This window comes from Dromaius novaehollandiae, chromosome 16 (assembly GCF_036370855.1).
Source record: "Dromaius novaehollandiae isolate bDroNov1 chromosome 16, bDroNov1.hap1, whole genome shotgun sequence".
NCBI classification, from domain to species: domain Eukaryota; kingdom Metazoa; phylum Chordata; class Aves; order Casuariiformes; family Dromaiidae; genus Dromaius; species Dromaius novaehollandiae.
The window spans coordinates 19,217,173-19,242,443 of NC_088113.1; the positions used below are offsets into that span (position 1 = coordinate 19,217,173).

General features: G+C 45.4%; 1 protein-coding gene across 1 annotated transcript in view; it reads left to right on the forward strand.

Moving 5' to 3' along the window:
- Positions 1-25,271, forward strand: part of COL20A1 (collagen type XX alpha 1 chain) — a 63,825-nt gene that overhangs the window by 4,809 nt on the left and 33,745 nt on the right. Inside the window, exons 3-18 of the mRNA XM_026092843.2 lie at positions 1,938-2,048; positions 4,598-4,741; positions 4,991-5,149; positions 6,360-6,560; positions 8,343-8,498; positions 9,398-9,517; positions 9,691-9,855; positions 11,594-11,758; positions 13,113-13,285; positions 14,480-14,609; positions 15,249-15,394; positions 17,447-17,570; positions 18,033-18,172; positions 18,397-18,526; positions 19,064-19,206; positions 20,327-20,459. Of these exons, the coding sequence (XP_025948628.2) occupies positions 1,938-2,048; positions 4,598-4,741; positions 4,991-5,149; positions 6,360-6,560; positions 8,343-8,498; positions 9,398-9,517; positions 9,691-9,855; positions 11,594-11,758; positions 13,113-13,285; positions 14,480-14,609; positions 15,249-15,394; positions 17,447-17,570; positions 18,033-18,172; positions 18,397-18,526; positions 19,064-19,206; positions 20,327-20,459 (2,340 nt within the window). The remainder of the gene's footprint in view (positions 1-1,937; positions 2,049-4,597; positions 4,742-4,990; positions 5,150-6,359; positions 6,561-8,342; positions 8,499-9,397; positions 9,518-9,690; positions 9,856-11,593; positions 11,759-13,112; positions 13,286-14,479; positions 14,610-15,248; positions 15,395-17,446; positions 17,571-18,032; positions 18,173-18,396; positions 18,527-19,063; positions 19,207-20,326; positions 20,460-25,271) is intronic.

A 25,271-nucleotide genomic window follows, 5' to 3' on the forward strand; every position in this document is an offset into this window, starting at 1 on the left:
CCTAGAGTGATGGCTGAGGAGCTGGACCATATGTGTCCAGAAGAAGACAGCTCCATGTTTCATCCAACTATGAATTCCCCTCATTGTTCCAAGATCTTTTACCATTTCTCTTAGACGTGATTCTGGGACTTGATTTTGCCTCTAACCCCCCTTCCTTATGTTTTCTTTCTTCCCCTTCATATTTGCCTGGGGTGAGATGTGAATCTGAGCTTTGTTTTCCTAACATAGTTATCTGCCTGTTGGGCAGTCTGCAGGAAGTGTCCATGAGGAGAGGTTAAGGCACAGATGTCGGGCTGAAACAAGCAAGTCCTCACTGCCAGCTATCACTGCTCTTTTGGGTTGTGACTTCATGGAAAGGATGTCAGGAGATGTCTGGGTATCATGCAAGACCAGATTAGGAACCCAAGGATTCCTGTGCAGCACACAGAGTTTGCCAGCACCGAGCAGGAAACTCCATGTCTTCCTAAGCTTTTTTTTAACTAATGATAAAGATATGAAATTTCTAAATATTTTTCAAAATGTCAAAAATCTTATGTCTGGGTTCTGTCCACACTGTGTTTAGATCAAGAATATTATTCATTCTTGCCTTTTCTTTCTTTCTGACTCTTCTTTCCCCAATTAATGTCCATGCTTTTACTGACCCCTCCCACCATATATTTGTATTTGCAAAACACATGCTAGGTTATGTCACACTTCTACACCCAGCTCAGTGTTTGTCTTCGGTTATCCACTTTCCTTGCACTTGTTGTCAGTCGTGGAGCTAATCTGTGTCCACACTTATTGCAGATGTATGTGCAGTTCTGGTAACCATGCATGCAGCTGAGTGCATGTGGCCACTTTGGGCATAGTAACTGATTGGTAACAGATTGGTAACGGATGCAGACAAGATGGGCATTTGAGTGCAGTTATTTATAGTATGCAGGCAAAGGATGTGCTCATTCATTGCACATTAAGGAAACCTGCTGAAAAGGCAGTTATAGATAGACTCTGCGGAAAGAGAGGAGATAAATCTGCCATCCTTCATCCAGTGAAGTGAAAAAGTTTCATATGGTGATGTGTGTACAATGGTACGGCTTTATTTTATTGAGGAATCATTGTTTCAAAGAGCGACACATGAGTTCAAACATCTAGTTGGGGTTTAAAAGATCTTTCTAAAATCTGGAGATGCTAAGGGAATGGGCTAGCCCTTTTTCCTTTTCTTTTTACTTCCTTGTCTGATACTATTTTTCCTCAGGATTTGTCTTTTTAGTTTGCTGCTCCCTGCAGCACACTAGTACAAGCTGGCACCCATGAGTTATGGTCCTATCAAGAACTGTTATTTACTGTTTATCAGGTTTTCTTGTTCTTTCCTGTTCTTTCTTAAGCTGGTTCTTGGAGCTGCCTCTGAAACGATCTTTCTGCCAAAGTATGGAATCCATCACCTTGGATTTCTGTATTTCTCTGCGGCCGAAGTCTACTGAACAGCCTTACTGATCCCTTTTATCTGTCTCCTGCCATCTCATTTCCTAAGTGTGCGCTCTAACATGCTTGCTGAATTCCACCCATAAAACATGCTGCAGAAAAGCTCTTGGAAATGATCCTCCCAGGATGTGGGGGGTGCCGAGAAAGCCACCACTTCTGTTCCAGACTGTTTCTTCTGTTCGCAGAAGTGTATACTGAGGTCTCAGTCATTACACAGGGAAAATCCTCTTTGCATAGGATGAAGGCTGCAGATTTGACAGAGTAAATCTTGCTAGATTTCCTGGCAGAGGTGCAGAAGGACTGTAGGAGTTGAAGTGCAGTGTCAGGGGATGCAAAACACTTGGTGGGACAGCGAAGGTTTCCTCTACGCTGAAATTATTCTCATATACCCAGAGGAGATAGCTCGTGAGGCATTTTGTGCATGTGCATATGGGAAGAATTCCATACGTAACAGCACAACACTTCTCCTCCTCCAGGGTCAGGTCGACTGAAGCTCACTGTCCTTTCGGAAGACAGGCTCCAAATGAAATGGAAGGAAACCGAAGGGAACATCAATGGCTACAAAGTTCGGGTAAAGCCCATGGCAGGTATGTGCTAATGGGTTGTACGTTAGACTGAGCAAAGATTTGTGTATGAGTGGGGATTGCGCCCCAGTTTTTGGCTAGTGTGTATCTTGGACAGCAGAACTTAATTACAAGCATTAGTTAGTGTGCTAGAACTAAGGAAAAGGGAATTATATACCGCTTGCTTTCATTTTAAGTGCTGATTAACCTAGATCAAAAATTTCCGTGGGGCTGTACAGAGCACTCTGGACAAGGAGCCTTTCTGGCCAGCCTAAGAGCAGTCAGTAGTAGTGCTATGTTAGTGTAGGCATAGGAAAAGATTATCAAATCACTCTATCACAAATTCACAGGAAGGATGTGAAATTCAGTCCCCTTCATCCTAGGGAAATGCCTTAGCCAGAAACTGTTACTCTTTGGGACTGTGTGAGAGAAAAGATTGGGAAAGGTTTGTTGTTTGATTCTTCTGTGGGAGCTGTTCCACTTCTGTATAATTAGTTGTGTGTTCACTGAATGTTCTTCTCTTGCCTGCCACTGCTGAGTATTTATCCAAAGTGGAGGGAAAGAAGGAAACAGATTAAAGGTGCTATGGTTATAACTGTCTAGACATGGCTGCAGGATGTCACTGCCACTGCCCTGATCCCCTTTGCTGGTGTATCCCCTCTCATTAGAGCCGCTGTGCCCATACTTGGCTCATCTGGGGATTCCTAGCCGAAGTCCTTGACCCTGCAGCGTGTGTACTGTAGTGGGGCTCAGCCTCTTGGCTCCCTGCCCTGGCCACGCTCCAATTCTCCTGACTTTTGACACTGAACCTGGTGGTATTGAAAGGATACTACATCCCTCGGCAGGAGCAGTGGTTGACAGCAAAGGGGGAACCTTAGTTTTGGCTGGCATTTGGTTTTCAGAGAGATCTGCAGTCACTGGCCTTATCCCAGCAAGCCAGAGGAGGGGAGCTATGAGCCGGGAATGCATGCACGCAGAGCCACTGATGGGAGGACATTTGCTCCCCTGCCTGCTTTTAGCTCAGCCTGCACCTGTTTACTGAGTGGGAGCAAAACGTCTCTCATTCCTGCCTTCCCCTGTTCCTCCACAGGTCTTGGTGGCGGGTTGAGAGCAGCGAGCATCCCGGGAATGCAGGGAATTCCCTTCCTGCGCTCCAGCATGCACTCCCTGACACATGCCTAAGGCTTTCCCTGCTGCGTAGGCTGGGGAACTGCATTTCTAGCTCTCCAGCTAGGCATGAGCACAGGAACTGAGGGGTCAGAAACTCTTCCATCACCATAATTACAGAATCATGGATCTTTCTTAATCAGAGAATTTTAGGGAGCCAATTTGATTGTCTCTTTCCCTTTATTTTGTTCCTGTGATCCCAAACTTTCCCCATATCACCTGGGATAGTCCAGCCATCCCAGTAGCAGAGAGATCAAAGCAGCAGCCAAATGCAGCACAGAGAAGAGCTGTCTCGCTCCATCAGCTCCCTGACATGTTAATGCAGAAGCAACCCAGTTCCCAGCTGATCGGGGGATCACAGCCACAAAACAGCTTCCATGGGCCATGAGATACTGCTGGAGGTCCAGGAACCCTGCAACATAAGGAGTCTGGCCTCAGAAACACCACAGCAGAGACAGGGAGAGCCAGAGCTGAAGGTCCTGGACTTGCAGGCAGCAGTAAGCATAGGTTCTGTGTGCCACTGCCAAAGGGCTGGCAGCTCCCTTAGCAAGTGTCACTGCAGCTGTAGCCAAGTGCAGATGCCCATTCCCACAATGCAGATGCACTGGACAACCTGATCTGGATCAGGGCCTTAGTGCCCATCTCTTCTGTTCTCCTCCCTCTTCCTTACAGTCGTCTCTCTCCCTGCTCACTGCTGTCACTGCAGCAGCGCAGGCTAAAGAAGGAGCCAGAGTGCGTTTCCCTTCCGGTGTGCGAGTCGGAAGGAACCTGCCTGCCTTCGGAGAGCAGCGAGGCCCGTCAGGAGGCCTGGTGGCAGCAGGAGTGTGAGCAAGGGCAACAGGGAGCTGGAAGCAGTGCTGATTCCAGAAATGAGCTGTCTATCTGCAGACAGCAGCTGATCCTCTAGAGAGAGATGGGGCTTGCTGGGATAGGTAGCACGGCAAGAGTGGCTGAGATGAGCAAAGTGAATCCCAAGTGCCAGCTAGGGCCTCAGGAGATGCAAAGCCACTTCCTCGCTTTGTCACGTATGACCTCAAGCCAATCACTTGGTTGGCTGTTTTCATAAGTGGTCTTTATGAGTAATGGCCCAACCTTCAGCCTCTGAAGACTGGCTTTTCAGAAGTTTAAATATCAGCAACTCCTGGAGAAGTTGGTGAGAGTCACACTAATGCTGGGTGGAAATTGGTTTTCTGTTTTGGGCATGTATCAGGGATTTTAAAATACTTGCTCAATTCTGGACTGGGAAAAAAGTCAAAATCATGAAGAAATCCACAAAATTAAATAGGAAATTAGAAATGATTGAGGTCCCTAGACAGGCATTCTCTGCATTTCAGCTATGCTTTTGCTACTGTCAGCTTAAATTTGAACGCTAACAGGCTCTGAACTGTGGCTTTGTCCTACCTCAGGGGACTCGGAGCAAGAAGTTATGCTGAAAACCAAGACTCCCAAAGCCACAGTTGCGGGGTTGAGCCCTACCAAGGAATACACGTTGCAGGTCTATGTGCTTAATGGCTCCCAGGAAGCCCTGTTTGCCAAAAGGAAATTCGTGAGTAAGTAGAGTGTGCTACTTTTCTTTGCTCCATGCAGAGAGCCCCTGCGGCTCTCAGAGACTTGGCTTTTCAGAGTTCATCCTCTGGTATGTGCCCTGTAGACTGTGCTGCAATAACAGCGCTGTCTGTTATCATTTTGATTGGAAGGTTAGAAAGGGAGTGGTGAAGACCAAAGGGATGAGCGATGAACTGTGAAGCTCACAAACGTGGCTACGTTGACTCTATCTTCCTGTTTTGCTGTTCCTATAGTTGAGGAGCTCAAAAATGCATCCCAGACGAGAAATAACCGAAGAAACGCAGGAACTATGTCAGAAAAGAATCTCACTTCTTCAGGAAGTTCAGCAGCTGAGCACAGCTCAGTGGCAGAGGCCACTCCACCACCCCTGAATGCAGTCTTGACACAGACAGGTAGGTGCACAGAGCATTAGGGGGCAATGCCCAGAGGCATGGTGGACTGGTGTTTGGGGAAGGATGTGTGCTCGGAGGAAAAGGGCCATGTGTCCGATCTGTGTTCATACAGCATCTTTCACTCGGCAGCTCTGAGCCAGAGCCTCTGCTGTGCTACCAGAGCGTGTAAGAAATGGAAATCCAGTCTGCAGGTGGACAGGCCTGTTGGGTTTGGAGTGGTCTTCAGATGACAGCTCCTGCTTTAGCATCAGGAAGATGTTGCACAGTCCAAGTATCTTGTGGAATTGAGTCACAAGGTCTGTTTGGAGTGTTAAGCACAACTGTCCCCCAGCATCACATCCACCTTTCCCCATGCAATCCTTATCTTGTCAGGGGCACTCATTCAGTAAGACGTGGTGGTTCAGTCACATCCTTGGCATACATCTCCTAACTACAAAAAACACAATAAGCAGCTTAAGGTATTTGTCCCTCATCCCAGCCAAACTCTCCAGCCAGACAGAGTACATCCATGCATGCCTGGGGCTGACAAGTATTCAAATTCAGCAGGTACTGTCAAATCCTTTAATGGAGTGCTGATCTTTTGAGAACAAGTTGTTCCACGAGCACTGGAGCTAAAGATGCCAATTTCCTAAGCTTTGTGTCCCAAGCCTGGCTGCAGTTGGTCTCCAAAAAGGTGTGAGCTTGCCCCTATGCCTGATGCTTGTACATAACCTGTGTAGATTCTCTTTTGCCTAACAACAAGGTTTTCATTTGTTTAAAAAGCAGATCTTGATGTTCATGGAAGAAAGATCTATCACGGGCCATTGTACATAAAGACCACTATTTGCTGAGGATGTTTTTGAGTCCCACGTTGCTGGAGTTTGGAGAGTAAACCAGATATTTGATATCATGATATGTTTTCTCTGGTTTTATACTTTATAGACATTCATTATTCTTCAGTGTCAAAGACAATGGAATGGACAAACTTTTGATGTGATCTACATTCTTATGTTAACTCATGAGCCCACGTGCAGTCCTTCCCTCAGAGAGGCATGAATGGAGATGGTCTTCTCTATCTAGCCGCCTGTTTTCATAAAGCTTATAGGACTTTTATCTTCTCTGTGCCCCCTACACTTCTGTCAAATGTGGCTGAAATCAGTCAATAAATGCAGCAGTTTGCATGGGTGATAACACAGCTAGAGACAATGGGATTTTTCTTTTTGGAGCACAGCAAAGGACAGAACTGAAAAGAAAAGGCAGAGAGGGAGTCAGTCAAAGGTCTCAGGTGAAGCTGTGAGAAACCAACCCAGTGCTGAGGCCAGTGTGACAGAAACAACACCAACAAGCACTAAATCATCGCAGCGCACTCCTGCAAACTCAGGACGAGAATCTCTAGGCAAAGAAAAACCCACAAAGGATTCGCTGAAGAGAGGTGAGTGGAGTTTCAAACACATTCCTCCTTTTGCACTGTGCTCCCTAAGGTTGTTGAATACAAGCCTTCCAGCCCACTATCTGTCACCAAGATTTTCAGGAATGAGAGTGCTGTTGATTTTGCTTTTATTTGCCATGTCATGCTTTGGGGAACTATCACAGATCACTGGAAAAGTTTGCAATTCTGCAAAGCATCACAGATTTTAAGGCAAACTGGAGCTAGGCCAAAAATTCCTTCTGGAGCGTTCATTTATTCATTGTCTTCTATTCTTCATTCATGATTTTCCAGCTTACAGGTTTGTGTTACCCACTGAAGAAGCAGAGCAATACCGTGTGATTTAGGTGAGCTGTCCCAAACTGTGAGGCTTGAGTAGTCTGAATGTAGACTGTGAGTTTCTTATTCAGACTTTCCAATCCTTGTCTCGATTATCCTAATCTATTAATCCATCGAGGAGAAGAATGGTCTGTGTTTGGGACAGAGGCAGCCTGAATTCAAACTCATATTCTTTTATCATTTTCCCACTTATAAAATTGGATGTATAGCACTCCCCAGTCACAGCTGCTGCTCTCCAACATGGGCCATAAAATGACATCTATAGCTAACAGCTTTTATCACTACAGCTTTTAAGGAACAATTAAAATCTGGACTAGACTGATAATGATTTTCTAACTGGGAAAAAGGACTCATTCTACCACTGATAGCAGTGGCAGTAACTCCTCTGACTGGCAGCAAACTCCAGCTTGTTTAAAAGGTTTCTTCCAGTCCTCAGAGGCCTTGTTTTCACAAGTGTAAGAATTTGTGTTCCTGACACATGTTGTCACCTCCCCAGACTACTGACAGATGCATGTAAGGGTTTGCATTCTTGAAGAGTCCCACCCAGCCATGGACCTATCCAAAGGGCAAATAAGTCTTCAGAAGGTGAGGAGTGCATCAGTGGTGTTGATTACCCAACCTGCTCCACATCCTGGACTTGTTCTTCATGTTTCCCAGATAACTGATCCATTCTGATCCTTCATTTTTGTCAGTTGAGAATATGGCAGGGTAGAGGGTTCACAGCACCTTCGAAGAGGACGCTTACTGGTGAAAATGGGATTGGCCAAAGCATCTGCATTTGGTCCCTTGAGAACAGTTGGAAGCCATGGCTGTGAGTAACTTGTTTGCAGCCTGCTGAATCTTGATGGTATCATGTATTTTACTCCACCGCAGATGTAAAATCCCCCATCTGAAAAATATTCAGGGAAGATGCATTTGATCAGCAACATGCCCTATCTTATCCTCTGTTAAGCTGCAGGCCTGGGGTGGGGAGAAAGACAGGACTGAGTATCTGTGATGCCAGCAGGTTTTTAGGAAGAGATTGGATGGAATATAAAGCCACTAAATAATTATAGCCCACAGGGAATCTCGTGGTGGAATGGAATTAAACAATCACCTGCAATTCTTTGAGACATAGAGTGAGATAAAAGGGAAGCGCTAGACTGGGGCTGAGATGTAATCAAGTTGACAGTTTGCAGAGAGCAGTGCCTAGATTAGGAGCACGGTTTTTGATAAGTTTAACCCCTTAATTGGAGAAATGCAACTGCCTGCCACTCAGCTGTTTGGTACCGAGACCTGTTGCCCTTCACTGCATGGTTTTTGCCAAGATGGTGGGATGTGTCAGGCTGGCAGAGGGTCCAATCTGCCACCCAGACAAGGCTTTACACTTCAGATCTGTTTCTTATCTTAAAACTCAAGCATTTTTTCCTCCTTTTTGCTCCTTTCAGTGTCAAACATTTTCTCCCTCAGGTTCCCAGTTTCAGTGTGACACGTCCGCAATGATTGATATCGTCCTGCTTGTGGATGGGTCTTGGAGCATCGGACGCAGCAATTTCAAGCTCATTAAAGAGTTCCTGAGCACTTTGATTTCCCCGTTCAATATTGCACAGGACGAGATAAGAGTAGGTAGGAGACCTTCCTGTTTCCTGACCTTGGGAAATTTCTCTGAAAACATAGCTGTGTTTGAAGGTGCTGTGGTCTCTGTTTCTGTGTTTATGTGCTACTCTGAGGAGCTTTTTTTCCTGTAGGCTGGGGTGTGATATGCCAGTCTTGACAGCTTTTTCTGTCTGGTAGCAAGCTCTGGCCTCTAGCGGCTGTAAAAAGTAGCTGCACAGTGAGCAGAAGCGGTATCTTCTGAGCTGCACTGGGTCAGGCATTTAGGGAGCAGTCAATGCTGGATACATTTGAGGTTTCCTGCCTAGCTGTGACGAGGTGCTCAGTTTACACAGCGGTGCACTGAATGATGTCAGTGCTACCCTGGAGTTGCTTTGGTTCAGAACAGTGCTGCTTCCAGTTCTGACACTCAAGCTAGCTGATGGCACTGGGCAGCCTGCGCACAAAACAGGAGACCCACGGTGCAAAAGCTTTGGTTGAAAATTTGGCTCATCTCAGCTAGGGAGAAAACTGACAAGGTATGGAGTGGAAAGGAGAAAGATTAAAAAGAACAGAATGTTTGTGGCCTGTGTGGACAGTGCAAATCCATCCGACTCCTTGCAGCTGCTTAGTTTGACCTGGGGGCATTCCTGACTGGTGCTGAGACATTGTCAGCTGCTTCAGAGCACCACTGCAGGGGTAAGTAACACTGCACCCAGTGAGGCTTGAGGCATCACCTAGTTGTCTGTGTGCTAAGGACCATGTAGAGAAGTGGAGCTAGAAACCAGGTCTGTTGACCCCCAGTCCAACACTTTATTCACTATTTTCTGTCATCCTATCAAGACAAGCCTGTAATCTCCTCCTCCTGAAACCAGTCCCATCTTCTGGCTTTCCTTGGCTTGCGTGATGCTGATAGCTCTTGCCTTCCCCAGGGTTGTCCCAGTACAGTAGTGATCCCCGCACAGAGTGGGATTTGAACACTTACGCTACGAGGGACGAGGTGCTGGAGGCCGTGCGGAGCTTGCGGTACAAGGGCGGCAACACATTTACAGGTAACTCCAGCTCTCAGGTGTCTGCTACATGGTTTCTGGGGCTGCAGACCAGAAAGCTGTTCTCACAGGATATCCTCCATGGGGAACAAGGCCACTGTGTGGCAGAAAAAGAAGTAAAGGTTGAGGGTTATCTGCGAGGCTCTAGCATACCATCCTTCTGTGTTCCTCCCCAGGCCTTGCTTTGACTCATGTCCTGGAACAGAATCTAAAACCAGAATCTGGTGCCCGACTGGAGGCAGAGAAATTGGTGATCCTCTTGACTGACGGAAAATCCCAAGATGATGCCAACCTGGTTGCTCAGACCTTGAAAAACATGGGTATAGAGATATTTGCCATTGGTAAGATCACAGCTATTGAGGAGCTATTAAGCTCTGTGAAAAGGCTAACCTACTTTCACTCTTCTTCAAATTGAAGGCTATGTTCCCTCAACTTTGATAGGAGTAGCTTGAAGCTGTAAAACTATGATAGTGGGCAAGACCTTATTGCATTGTGGCTAAGATGAAAATTGACTCATTTGTTCAGCACAGGCAGTGTCTTTAAAGGGGATTTTGTTTGTTTAAAAAAAAACAAAACAAAAAAACCACTAGTTCATCAGAAAGATTTCACACCTCCCATCTGTAAAGACCTTGTCAGCCTCAGGGACCTGTACCATGAGAAGAGTGTTCTCACATGTGGAATTAGACAAGTGATATTGTATTGGGGAGGGCAGGGGAGCTCCTTTATGATTACTACCTCTCACAACTTTCCATTTCTTGGCGTAATAACATTGTCTGCTGTTCACTATCTGGCAGCAATAACAAGACACAAAATGTGCAGCTCTGTCCTTGATGACTAAATGAGTCTGCTAGAGACTAATACCTGGGCAATAAAGTTACAGAGAAAAGTCTCTTAAAATTGCATTCTCCAGAACTTAAAGGGCTAATTTATGCCAGGAGTACACAGGCAAAGGGTTTATTACATAGGGTTATGTAGCTACGTGGCTGGCACTGTGATTTGTTTCATAGACTGAAGGGAGCTGCTGATCCTCAGCTGTATATTCTGCAGCACCATGGATGAAAAATCTGAAATCACTTAAAGGTGTGTTCTTGGCTGGGCTCTTTCCCTTTCCTCTTTAACTAGAAGATCATGTCATTTGATCTTTACATATCAGAGCCTGAGCTATAATTTCCAAAGCATGTTAGTTGTCACTACAAGAGCATGTAGTCCGTGTGGGAGCTGGTTTGAATGTGAACCCTTCCTGTACATGTAGTGGGGGCACAGCTGCTCTGAGCCATGTGGCGGGGTGAAGTCAGGGCTGTGCTTGAGTGCGATAGGTTGAGGTGTCATCTGATGAAGCAAAACATCCTTAGAGGGTTAAGCAGTGAGTTTAGTTTCCATGGCCCTGCCATTAATGTCAGCACTGAATGTTGTGAAAAGTGAGGGTGAAGGAGGAATAAACCCTGATCTACTCTGGCTCCGATGCTGTCTCTGAGCTGGGAAGCAAAATCTGTGGTCTGTGGTGGGGCTTGGTTTGCAGAAGATTAATGAGGATGGCGATGGGGCAAAGGATGCTTTGCGGTGGTGAAGTTCTGCGAAATAAATGGTGTGCTTTTAATTCATCCCCAACTCTTCGAAATGCAACGTGATGTTCTGATGAACAACAGACTCTCTGTGGGGAATGCTGGCACCTCATAAATATAAGAAATGTTGTTTATTCATTCACTCCTTCCCCCATCTATGCCAACTGCCTCTCAGGGTGAAAAATATCTGCCTTCCTGGTAGCAAAGCCTGCAAGTGATGGGGAGGCAGGAAAACACAAGAAGGATTCACTAAACTGTCTCCAGGCCACAGAAGATCTTTTGACCCCACAGAGTTTAAAGCCATTCCCAGGCTGGACTGAGGCTGTAGCTTCAGAAAAGGCCAAGGCCGTTCTCAGAAATCACCATCTCACTGGGAAGACTGGAAGGCTCTGCTTGGAGAGCACGATGATGGCAGCCCCATTCTGCTCCTGTACAAACAACACGTAAGCAGGGGGAAGGCCTGAAAGCTGTTCTTTGGGGAATTTTCTCAGTCTTGTTCTCTGCACTCTGTTACCAGGGGTGAAAAACGCTGATGAGGCAGAGCTGAAGCAGGTGGCCTCGGAGCCGCTGGAGCTCACAGTGTACAATGTGCTGGACTTCCCCTTGCTGAGCTCTCTGGTTGGCAGGCTCACCCGCGTCTTGTGCACCAGGATCAAAGAGAAGAGGAACAGCGAAAGCACAGGTGAAGTGAAACCTGCTCTGTGTGGGCTTGGCTTCCTCCCTGCTGGCTGTACACCTTGCTTACCGCCAGGCTGGATCCTTTCTCCTGTCTTTCCCTCCATGAGCTCTACCACCTTCTCAGCTCTGCCTAGCTCTTCTCCTCCCATGCCGGTCTCCTTGCTCAGCTCTGTTTCTGCCTGACAGTGCTCCTGCTGTGTCCCCTTGTTGGCCAGTTTCACATGTGGTCATTATTTTCTACAGGACCCTTTGGATGTAGTTCTTCTCCCTCACTCGACTGCAGACTCACTACTGTCTGTAACAAGCTACAGAGAGATGTTACCTGTAGTTGTTTCCATTCTGCTGCTCTCAGTTGAGTTATCTATTCTTGGACTGTGTGTCAGTACGGACAATGACCATTCTTACCAGTGGTTTGGATGGCTCTTAGTGGATATAATTATCCAATGACAATAACTACTGTTGCAGCGAAGAGATGGCTTATCCTCCCACTTCCGTTATCCTACTGTGAGATAACTGTGTTGTCACCTTTTCCTTCTCTGAGTTTCTTCCAGCCAAGAGGAGGCAGAAAAAACAAAGGGGCTAATATGGGAAGAGATTAGAGAGAGATTAAGGTGAAAATGTGGAGGTTGAAAGAGGAAATAGCAAAACATCTAAAAACAGTTTTTCCCCACCCTTTATTTTAGATGATGGATCTCCAAGGCATTTTCAAGTTAAAAATGAACAATCTATTTCTTTCCTTTGCTGGAGAGCAGCTTGTGTGATGAACAGAAGAGTGAAGAACCACTCCAGATGTTAGCTTGCATCCTCAGGAGAAATACCATGTACATATTTTCATCTCTCCCTGCTCACAGATTGGCCTAAGGAGAATGGGAGAGTCAGACTTTCAAATGTACTTTTATTCTAATGCTCTGGAGATTCGTAGAGATAAATTGACTCATCCCTACTAATTTGTACTTGTTTGATACAATTAGACTGTTTTTTCACGGGTACAAGTTAGCCTAAAGAAAGTTGGGCTATTTAAAAAAGAAACCAAAATACCTTCTGCTTGTTCACTTTGACAAATCTTTAGGATTGAAAAAAGCTGGGTCATCTTTTGTATATAGGCAAAAGTGCAGGTTTTTAATGAAAACATTTTCTCAGCATCTATCAAAATATGCAACTTGTTCTTAGTGGAGTATTTATGTTCTCTGTATGCCCAGCTTATTAATATTTATTTCAGAACAGTTTGGAACAGTTTTTGTACTCTACAGGGAGGGAGGCTGTAACTTGATTTGAAAAATATCACTCGTATTTATGAGTAAGAAAGTACATCTGGCACGAGAAGATAGTATAAGAAAGTAACTGTTTTGAATTCCTAGGTAGCACTGTGAAAGATATCCCTGGGAACTCGAGACCCCAGCTGAGCCCAACTGACCTTAGAATATCAGCTGTGACCTCTAAGGGCATGCACTTGACCTGGAATCCTCCTCTGAGACCACCGAAGAAATACCGTATTGTGTATTATCCATCTAGGGGTGGCATCCCCAAAGAGGTGAGAGGCTTTTCTTTGGACATCTTTGACAGCAGTATCTTCCAGGTGGTGGCTGGGAATTTAAGTAGACTTGAACAGACTAAGAGATGAGGGTTGAAGTGTGATATCACAGGATATCAACTAAAGCCAGGTATGAAATTAAATGAACACTGTGACTACAAATGTGGTCAGCTGATAGGATGGCAAGACAAAAGAGAAATAGGAATAAATATGTTGCTAGACATACTGCAAGATATTCTGATGCAGATTTTTGTCTCTTAAACAGTGTTATCCCCTCCCTGAAGCTTCTGTTCTGACTAAGCTCAGTCATGTACATATCTGTCCTTTAGCGTTTTCTGTAAAGCATTTGCTATCGCCATGGTGTCATAAAAATAATAATTTGGGGACGACAGGCCAAAACTTTCAGGACCTTGCTGTTGTTGAGGTGGCAAGTACTGCCCTCCATTCCGCTTGTGTAGCCTCGCTGAATCTGGGGTGGGGTGTTCAATGGACTTTGACTCAGGAGAAAACTGTCAATTTTGCCCTTAGATCTTCAGCTGGGCGGACAATCCTGGCTTGCAGTTCCCTGAATGCCAGAATCATTGACGCTTTTCCACTGTTAATATAATTTTCTGATTGCTCAGCCTTTCAATATTCAGAGAAAATAGATTTCTAGCTTCCCAGCTGCCATTCTTGTTTCTCAACTTGTGGGCGCTCAGCATTTCCTTTCTGCCCCCGCTGCTCTGAACCCCCACCCCTGCCCTCCCTTGCAATGAGGCTGACCCATGTCACTGCACCGGCTGCTTGCAAGCCCATGGGGCACTGGTATCACTTGGAGTGGACATGCTAGTACATTGAGCTGCCTAAGGATGCTCATCTGTGATGGATAGAATAAAACAGAAAAGCAAATTCAAATGGTTGATGGGTTTCCGCTGATTTCAGTGAGAGTGCTGTTAGAGCCTTTGATAGATGCTTGTACAGATCCCATCCTTAGAGGGTAGGCTTTCTTAAGGCCCTGTGTATTTTGGGGAGGGCAAGAGAGCCTCCCCAGAGATACTAGGTGGCACAAAATTAGGAGGGCAATTGGACTTCATGTTTCTGGGCACAGAACTGCCACAAAGAAGTCACACCTGCTAGGGAAGGCTAATTCAGCTGTTTCTTTGCTAGAGACCTGCTGCACCTCACTATCTTGACAGCCTTCCTTTGTGCTTTCAGGTGCTTTTAGATGGAGCAGTCTCCTCTTTGCAGCTTGCCAACTTGACCTCGCACACAGAATATTTGGTGTCAGTGTTTGCGCTTTATGACACTGTTGTGGGAGACGGGCTGAGAGGCGTCACCTCCACATGTAGGTTGTGAGTAGAGAGAATTACACTGATGGACGGTTCTGTGATAGCTATACAAAGCTCTTTATGACCATCTCAGGCTGGAGCCTGGCACAGTACTTTTCCCCCTTTCTCAAGTTTGGACAGTCTGTGTACAACTATCTCTGTCCTTGGCAGATGTTCAGAACTTGGCTGGACAAGACCCTGAGGAATCCTCTCTAATTTGGCCCTGTTTTGAGCAGGGGGTTGGACCAGAGACCTTCAGGGGTCCCTTTCCACCTGTGTCATTCTGCAGAGGAGAGCACTGTGTTAAGCTTATCCTGGCGTGGGAGTAACATCCCTTGCTAGAAATGTTTCAGCCCCTTGTCCCTTTTTATCCTAGGGTTCCACGTTAATTAATCCTGTTTATCCATAAGGTGGTTGCTGTACTGTGTTAGATGCTGGGCAGATGTCCACTGGCTTACAGTAGCTGTTGCAAAGCCAGGACTCCTCTTGGGTTTGTGGTAAACCTCATACACTGAGCATGTTCTTCCTGTGAGTCCTAATTGCTTTCCTTAAACTGACAGTTTGGCTTTGATACACTTGAACATCTGAGGGGAGGAGGGGACTGTGCTTTTACTGGCTTATTTTGTGAGTCTTTCTGTCATGTTTTTTCCCCTCAGTGCCTCTGTCTTCCCCCCGTTCCCTGCGCGTTGCTGAGCTGAGTCACAACAGCATGAGGCTGAGCTGGAAGGCAGCCCAGGGAGCGACGCAGTACCTGGTGCTCTGCTCAGCAGCCCCCAGAGGAGCAGAGGACTATACGGTGGAGGTAGAGTTCAAAAGAATAACGACACCATTTTCCCTCTGTCTGGGCTGTCCTCAGTAAAGTTAGGCCAAAATAAACCCTCAGTTCTGTATTACCAGTATGCAGGTGGGATTTAAATGCTGGCTAGTTTAGATGAAGCAGATTCGAAACACAAAAACCTTTGGGAGAGTTCCAGTTAGTTAATATGTGAGCTGTGGAGAGTTAAATGTAAACTCAGGGGCTCTCTGGGAAACAGGGGAGTTTGGTTCTAGCTCCAACATTTGTGAATTGATGTCATGTCTAAAAGTATCATCATTATTATCAGCAGCATCTTTCATGAAAGATTTTTTTATTTTGTATCTGAAAATACTTTATAAAGGAGGTCGATGCAATTGTGAGGGTTTCACACGGGGGATACTGAGGCATAGGGAGAGAAGTGACTACTTTGTAGAACCCTGGAAGCCCTGGGATTGAAACCACGTCTTTTGAGCCCCAAATGTAATTGCTGTGTCCTTGCTGATGTACAGAAATGTCTGTTTTGTTTATCTTTAAAATTCTCATTGAAAATTTGTCAGGGCAGTTTCCTCTGACCTCTGAAACCAGGCTTATGACACTGTATAAAAATAAAATAATAGTAGATGAATGGAAAACCTTTAAAAACCTCTAAGGTCCTTTTGTCTTGTGTGGATTTTAATAAGTTTTCTGGAGTACCTATGCACTGAGGATAAGAAGTATAGCAAAAGGGATCTGCTGCTGCTTTACCCCCTTCGCAGAAGGATGGGTTAGCTCCTTGCTTGTGCGTGAGGCCTCTGCCACGTGTACTCCATATGGCTTTGGGGAATGTGTGTCACCTCTCTGACTCAGATTCCCCTCCCAATGGCATAGCAATAAGAACAACTACAAGATGGTTTTCAAAATACAGCAATTAATGCTTGTACTCTGCTTCCAATGTACAGTTGTGGTTTTTTTAAGATTCAGATCATTTGAGAAGAGAACAACATTTAAAATTGTATTTTAACATATTAGAACATTTCTACTGTTACTTGACTTACCCACTGTAAAAGTTCAATGAACTAGGGCTGCGTGAGGTCTACAAAAACAATGTTAAAATGTTCCCTGTCTTTTATAAAAGCATGCTTCTTTGTACGCACACTCCTAAAGGACTCGGAGGTAGGTTTCTGCAGTAAACATCTTGCTAAAGAGGAGATGTGGCTGTGCTCTGCTAGCGGCAGGTGGCAGCATTCCAGCTGCTACGGGCCTGCGTGCAAGCGGGCAACTTCTCTGCAAGCCTGGCTTTCCATGTGTCTCAGCAAACAGGATCCTCATCTTTTCCTTGAAACCTCAGCTGCTATGCATCCCTTCCATCCTCTCTTGCTGTAAGACCTAAGGCACGTTGCCCCCCCCCAGACATTGCAGGGAGAACCAGCTGCATTGCTCACCGCAGCAGCCATTTGGTATATTCTCCTCTGGCCTTCATCCCCAAAGGGCTGTGCTCCATCCTGGGGAGGTAGGATGAGGAATGTGCCTTCTCCTTGCAAACTTTTGGGAGTGTCCCAGAGAGGGCTGGGTCCTCTAAGGGGACTCATCGTTGTGGGATGGCTGTAAACGAAAGTGATTGAGCTGACTGTTATGTTGCCTTCCTTTTGAGGGATTTTCATTAAGGATATGATTTTGGGGTACTGTGGTTAGAAAACAGCCCTAAACTGCATATTCTCAGTTGTGGAAGCTGCTCTCCTTTCTTTCTTCTCCATCACCTTCTCATTTTAGTAAATTCCCCAGACAAAGAATCATTTCTTGTTCACTGCAGGTGAAATGTAAGAAACTTATACATCTGCAGGCTAGGGCAGGAGAAAGTGATGTGTCTTCCAGTGTGGTTGGGTCCTCTAGGAAGTGGGGGGACAAAGCACTGATGACTGTGAAACGCCTACCCAAACTGTGAGTGTCACTAGTATAACCAAAAGGGGCCTTGGCCTCAGCCTTTGTCTCTGTAAGGTCATGCTGGGCCCTTGCTCTTTTGACGGCATGGGAGGGCACCCCAGAATTGAAGGGTACCCCAAGGTGGCTCTCTGTTGGTAGGTGAAAGTGGCCCAGCCTGAGGTTCTGCTAGACGGGTTGTCGCCCAGCACAGAGTACTCTGTCGCGGTGTATGCAATGTATGGGGAAGATGCGAGTGATCCAGCCAGCATCCAGGAAACCACCTGTAAGTGTTGCTTCCTACTAAGGTGTCATTAAACACTTAAGTGAGAGATGTTAAATGAGGTCCTTCCCATATAGTTCATGTGGCTTATAAACAGACTGTCTCTTCCCTGCCTGATCTTAAGCAAATATTGTTCCCTGAGGGGATCTCTAATCACATGATGAGCTGTGGAAAGGAGTGATTTTCCTCTGATAAAAGAGGCCTCTCGAAACAATGTTCCCCAAGGTGTTTGTTTCTTGAGGAGAAAGGGGAATTCTTTGGCCCTGTCTCCACCTAAGGCCCAGGTAGTCTTTCTTGACATCCAGAGGCATGTATGGCAGTGACATAAAGAGAATATTTTCCCTCATGGCGAATGAGCCTCTTGGTTTAAGATGGAGCCCTCTAAGAGCAGTAGGAGGCAACCAGTGGCATTGCCTTTGTGCAGCCTTTAAAACATCTAAGTGCTGTCGCTAATTATTGTTGCAGTGGCCTTGAGTCCTCCTAGATACCTGAGTTTCTCCGAGATCAGCCATGCATCGGTCAGAGTCAGCTGGGAGGCTGCGTCTCAGGCAGTGAAAGCTCACCGCGTGACCTACGTCTCTAGCAGAGGGAGCAACACCGGAGAGGTGAGTCCTCAGTCAGCTGGTGGAACGAAAAGAAATTGGGAGGTCAGGCACTGCACTGTCCTCCCTTGGCTGCACGGTTCATGGAGGGCTTTCCTGCTGGCAGCGTTTTAACAGCAGTGACTCTGACATGGGCACCTTTTATGCAGTTGTCCCCAGTGTGCTAACCCCAGGGAAGTTTGACTCCAGGCTTCTCTCCTAATACTCATGTTACTCTTCCCTTGTAGGTTGAGGTTCCTGGCACTGCATCATCCACTGTCCTAAAACCTTTGTCCTCATTCACTCAATACTTTATCAGTGTCAGATCTACATATGATGAAGGCGACTCCTTTCCAATTACTGGCAACGTTACCACGTGTAAGTAGGCAACAGAAATGCTGGGAGATTCAGAAGGTCTTTGGACCCAATTACAGGTTACAAAATTGGCTTTTGTGGGTCCTAAATGGGATGTTTACAGACCGGTCCCAGCAAGTTATGGCCAAAACCCTCACACAAAACCTAGAGGACTGTTTACAGGGTTGTTCTTTGTGTGTGGAATGTGCCCAACTACATTATGTGTAAAATGAGATGGAAGGAGGCAAACAAAGAGAAAGCACAGTGGTAACCTCTGTTGTCCTTGAGTGCCCTCCTAGCCTTCTCCCCATTAAAGTGCCAAAGTGATACAGGTCCTTTCCGCAAATTAAATTATCCTCCTTAACTAGGGTTTTAAAAATAATTTATCCCTCTCTGTCCTGATGGCTGTTGTCATTTGGGCCTGGAGAAGTGAAAGACAGGCTGGTCTCAGACATCTGCCTGGTTGATGTTTTGTTCCCCGACCATCTGCTCCCTACCTCAGCTCTGACAAGGCGCTGTCAGTGCCTGCACTTCAGCTTGTTTTCCTTCTGCATCCCTCAGTAAAGGTCCCCCCACCACGTGCACTGAAGGTTACCGAGCTCTCAGGAAACAATCTCCAACTGCAGTGGGAAGCTGTCGCTGCTTCAGATGTGGTTGTCTATCAGATCAGATGGAGTATCCTCGGTGGAGAGAAGTCTCAGGAGGTACTGAACTGCGCATAGCTGGGGATGCTGGGTTGGCCTCGTGCCTGCTTGATGACTCCGAAATCACCTGAGAGTGGAATAAAGAGATGTAAAACTATTCAGGTTAATGGACTCAGGAAATTCAGTGGTTCACCACCCGACTGGAGGAGCCTTTGGAATAAGAGAGGGTCTCTCCTGGACCTGGCTCTGTTCAGCGGATTAGTCTACAAATTGAGTGCTGGAAGAGAGAGGAGCTGGGAAGGACTACAGGAGGGCGGACTTAGAGTCCTAAAGAATCTGGGAAGATTGGAGAAGTGTTCTCGGAAAAATAAAAGGATGAAATTCAAGAGGGGCAAGTGCAAAGTACTAGGCTTAGGCAGGAATAATTAATTACGGGTCTACAGGATGTAGAACAAATAGCCAAGTAGCAATTCAGCAGAAAAAAATCTGGGGTTACAGAGAATCACCAGTCCACAATGTCAAGTTGCTGTGGAAAAGACAAACATCGTACTCAGATATTTATAGCTAGAGGTATCACCTCTAAGATAGCTGAAGCGACTTCTATTCTGCTCAGTGCTGGAAGCACTAACTACTTTTGGGTAGTTCTTTGAGAAAGATGTAGTTCTTTGCATTTGGACTGGAATAAGGGTGTATTGGGGCTTCTGTTTTCAGTGCCTCTGAAAGGTACACCAGCACACTTCCAGTCTCATTTCAGCCTCTGAGTGTGAGCGTGACAGAGCAGTGATACGAACACTTGTGCCGTGCAAGACTATCTCAGAGATACCTTGTACGTATTCTAGCTTGCCTTACAGAGTTGGGATAGGAAATGATACTGAAAACCAGGCAAAGTGATTTCATGCTCAGGATAGGTAGAGTACCTGGTATCAGAGCACTATGTTGTGTAGTAGTAGCTGCTAAATATAATTGGGCAGCAATGCAGCGGCATCTACTCAGCATTAATTAGGGCTGGAATTTTGCCACTGCTTAAATTTGTGCAACCCATGACAGTAGACTTTGTCCCCAAAGCCCAATGATAACTCATTTATACGAACAGGGAGTCTGTGAGCCAGGCACTTGGATGGCGTGAGCTAGCTTGGGGAAGCCTGGGAATTCTCCTGACTCATTTCTTCCCCTGCTGCAGCTCTCGGTCGCTGGAAATGTGGCAACCACCGTTCTGCCAAGCTTGCAGAAGAACACAGACTATAAGATATCCATGTGGGCCTATTACAAAGATGGTGCTCGGAGCGACACAGTTTCGGTTCAGCACAGGACCAGTAAGTGATCAGTGCTCAGTGTCCATGGCTTAGGGAAAATACACAGGGCATGGGATGCCTCAGAACAGATCACGGACCAGCAGCTTGGATCTGGTCCTCTCCAGCTCTGAAAACCCAAAACTAGATGTATGAAAGTGGCTAGCAGTATTTATACCCCCATTTTAGTATTCTGAGTCTCTCCTGAGAAAAATAGGCTGGGCACGCTTAAGCAGGCTGTTGTATCTTACAGGTATCTGATGCCCTTGCAATGTACTTTGTATAGAATACATTGCTTTTTTCCCCCATTTTGGTATAGTGTATTGATGCAAATGTACTGGCTTTCCGTAGGGTGCTCAGCTGACTGTGTCACAGCGCTGCCTAATAAATGTTTCCTGTTAGTTAAACATTGTCTGTTAATGAGGGTGAGGAATTCTTTGGCTACGTAATTGCTGAATCATGCTTCATCTGAGGGCACTTAGGAAAATGAGAGCAAATCCTGCAGTCACACTGTGTGGAAGCATTATCTAAATCTTGCTTTGTACAGACAGGATATGAGGTTAAAAAGTGGCATTCCCTGAGGCCCTCTTAATTAATATTGCCTGTGTAATGGCTTTGTTGTCAGCAAATGGAATAGGATTCATTGAACAGTGGCAGTCCACTCCTGCGTCTCTCAGCTCTCAACTTCCTTTGCAGAATAGACTCATTTAGGTTGATGTTGAGTTGATAAAGCTTAGAGTAAATGGCAGTCTTGGAATAAGAAGCTGAGGTTTTATTGATAATGAATAATAATAACCTTTGTTTATATAAAGCTACCTCAGGCAAGTATGTAGGACAAGAAAAAAAACCATGCCTATAAGAAAAAGAAATGGAAGCATCATACAGCTATGCAAGGATAAAAGGACAATTAGAGCTGTTTAGAGGCTTCAGTAAACAGATGTCTGTTTTAAGGCAAGAATTACAGAATGCCAGAGGAGCATCCTCAGCCCACTGCGAAAGGCATGTGATGGCACTCTTTAGGTGTATTTGGACAAGCCACTCCTTGCTGGAGTTGGCACCCCAGTGGGACAGCGAAGGCAGTTTGACTTCTGCCTGTCAGCTGCTGTCCTTGTGCATGAATAGGGATGCATTAGGCATATCAGTTGCTTCATGAAGAAAAGCAAAATAATAGATTCAGATAAATCAGGTGTGTAACTGGGCAGCCAGCTGGAGCCTGCTGCCTGGGTGCTGCTAGCCAGTTTGCAAGAGCAGTCAGACCAGTGCCACGCACTCCTCAGAGCCGACATAGGCACGTGCTCTCAGTGTCTTTGGGTTACAGCCTGGTGAACAGCTATAATCAGGCTGTGTTGAACAAAAGCAAACTATGGTGTAGAGGGGGATGAAAAGGCACTCTTCTTTCTGTTGCTGCTTTTCTGTTTTCTTTTCTTGGCAGCATCCCCATACTCAGAAATAGGTAAAGGTGTGAAGTTTCTCTTAAAAATGCTTTAGTAGAATTTGCAAGAATACTGAAGCTTAAGGGCAGTGATGGAAGTGAAATTCAGCAGGAAGTTCTGGTAACACATGCTTATCTCTGTCCTTCATTCTCCCCTGAATACTGTTTTCTTGAAGGTTAAAGGAAAAAAAAAAGCCAGGTCAGAGTGATGTTCTTTGCATGCTGGTTTTGTGAAGCAGAACTGTATTCCTCCCTTGGGGGTGAGGTGAGAACACCCAATTCACTTTATTCAGGACTACTTTTCCTCTTGCACCAGGTAAAACATCGTGTTTCAAGGTCGAATGGTTTATGCTAAAAGGATGGTGCAGAAACTTCACAGAAACAGGCCCCATCGGCAGAAACATCATCTTCCCTCCTAAAACCTGTCCATCATTGCAATGTGTTGTTCTGTAGGCTTGGGCTAAGGTTCCTCTTTTTCTTGGCAGGCAGATCTTTTTTTTTTTTTTTTTTTTTTTTTCAAAATTATGGTTTGATTTATCCCCAAAGTACTTATGAACTCAGTTTAAAGTGGCTGAATCGTTTTGTCTGGAAAAGGAACAAAAGTTGGAAAAAGACTCCTGCAGATCCTTTAATCTTTTAGCTCTGTGCTTAGTATTTAGGTTCTCATGATGTAATTAAATATTCAGTGAGCAAGAGGGTCTGATAATTACTTCTGGAGTTAAGATGTGTAGCTGGACCACCCCAGGTTCTGTAAGCCTAATGCCTCACTGTTGTTGCTTCGCTTTTATGAGTCTGAAAATGAATTGAAAACCTAGCGCCAAGGGGAGAGTCCTCTAGTCAACAGAAGATGCATGGACTACATGTTTTGATTCTTAGCTATGACTAGGGAAAAAATAAAAAGTTTAGGAATTTTTACCGTTAACTCAGTTAAGCAAACCTTTCTCTTCAGGTTTAGCAAAACACAGAGTAGGAACAACAGTAGACTGATGTATTTGCCAAGGATAGCAAAATTGTTACTGTGTGCTTTTTCCATTGTTCTGTTGTATCTTCTTGTCTCTCTGTTATATTTGGACCGAAGACTTATTTGGGTTAAGAACTGTCCTTTCGTTATGTTAGTATATATTGTCTAGCATAACAAAGTCCTCATCCTTGACTAAAGGATCTACACACTGTTGTCATATGTCACATGAATAAATAACCTTAGCAATACTTCAAAAGGACATAAACCTTTCATGCAAACTAGTGAGGATTCAGGGGATGCAATTTTGGAGAGGAAGCCACAGAGACACAGAAGTGGTGTTGACTGGTGATCCTTGGAAGGATCTGTCCTTGCTCAGAAGCAGACAAGGACCTCTCATACTGAGGGGAAAAAAGAAATCTCACACTGAGGTAAATGAGTTGGCCTGTTCTCCCTTGAACAGAATAAAATTGTCACCTATTTGTTCTGAAGAACAAAGCTATTGGGGTCTCTTTCTGCCACTGCATTTCCCGAGTGGTGCTCTGAGGCAGCGGTGGTGTGAATGTCCCTCGGAGGATACGTAAGCAGTTCGTGGTGATGCACAGCCTCACCCTGCAGCAGAAGGGCTCTGCTGTGACTCGGGGACCTGGGCACAAACGCAGGACTCTAAGATCTGCTGTGTAGGTAGTTGAATTACAGCAGCATAAGAAGATATGCAGCCTCTTGCCTGAATTATACTATCAACATAAATGTTTGGGTATACATTCACAATCTGTACCCCACTGTGATAATCAGATGTAGCTCAAATCTTACTAAAAAAGTTTAAAGTGAGACGACATTATGTCCCAGAGAGGAGGAATCATGGCTCAGTGGGGGAATAGTCACTTGTTAAGCCATCATACCCCAGCTATGTTTTTGACTCTTAATTGTTTGCTAACATGGGCTTTTCCAGGCAGCGGGAGGAACAAATGGGGCTGTAACAGGGCAGCCCGTGTTGTATGTCACTTCATCAGACAGATCCAGAGCTGCAGGGTCGTGAAAAAGAAGTCCTTCAGCTTAGGCAAGATGAGGTAAATATTAGTAAATATGGACTTAGGAAGCTTTTATTTAGCTTTATTTTTATAGCTGGGACATTTTGAAATGTTACCCCCACCCACTCCCCGTTCCTTCCAATCTGCTCGTATACTGTTCCTTAGTTGGAAGTTTCTGCCATCAAAGCAGAGCTGGCTGAGCAGAGCACATAAGCGTGTCTCATCTTCAATGCAAAGTCATCAGTTTGAATGAGAATCGATGATGAAGCTGGGCTGAGCTGACCCAACTGACTTTGCACTGAAGTGGATTGTGAAGTGCTTATGTATCCCATTCCTCTTGCTAACTACATGAGCAGAGTCTCCAGCCCGGGACTGATATATGTCTTCAGCTTCTGTCTAGCTTCCTAGATGATGTCTTCTCTGCAGGCTATACATTGCAGATGAAAGGAGTTAAAACATAGGGAAGAGGCTTCAACCCATGGCAATGAGGGCAAAATTATGATCTATATAATAATTGCAGATAAATATTCTGATGGAGTGGGCTCTGGGGCTTTACTCTTACTTGACAATGTGTCTGTTTTACTAGTTAGACCCAAGAGTGAGCAGCCTGAGATTCCTGCTGTGGAGGAATAGAGAGCAGAGGTTCAAGAGGTAATGCAAGGCACAGATGGTGTCCTCTGTGTTGGAGATACTTTTTTCTTCCTGGACAGCTTAGAAAAGTGACCTTTCCCCTGGCTGTCAAATCCATGCCATCAAATTCTGCCAGGCCTGGGGGCCTTCCAGAATAAACCTGACTTGGAAGACTTCCCCTAACATCCCTCTTTGTTCACTTAAACAGTCTCTGGCTTATATCAGCTGAATGAAATAGCCAGCACAGATAGCAAAGAGGCAGAGGTTTAGCGCGGCACTAAATAATAGTGCTGTTGATGTGACTTTTGCTTCCACACTTGCTTTCTGCTCCACTTTATCTTGTCGTGAGGCATTGCAACAGCATCTAGCTTGATTCAGCTGCCAGCAAACTTGGTTCAGCTTCAGTAAAACTAAGCTCATTTTATCCAGGAAAAGGAAGGAGGATCAATGAAGATGCAAATAATCTTCATTCAACAGGTACTTTAACGTCACCTCAGACTCTGCTGGGTGGGCAGAAGAGCTTGTTTGCATTACAGTAAAACTGCAGAAGAGAAATCTCATAGCCTAAATTAGTGTTCTTGACCATCTTTAGGGCTCACCCACCATATTTAGTCTCTTCTGAGTCAAATGCTTCCTTTTCTTTGTCCACAACTTCTCCGTGTTCACACCAGCTTGGATTCAAGGCCAGACACCTGCCTTCATTCATAGCAAGAGACTGGAATCAAACTCCTTAACTTGGGGTAACCTATTCCTCAAGTCCCTTGTTTCAGTAGTGGATCAGATCA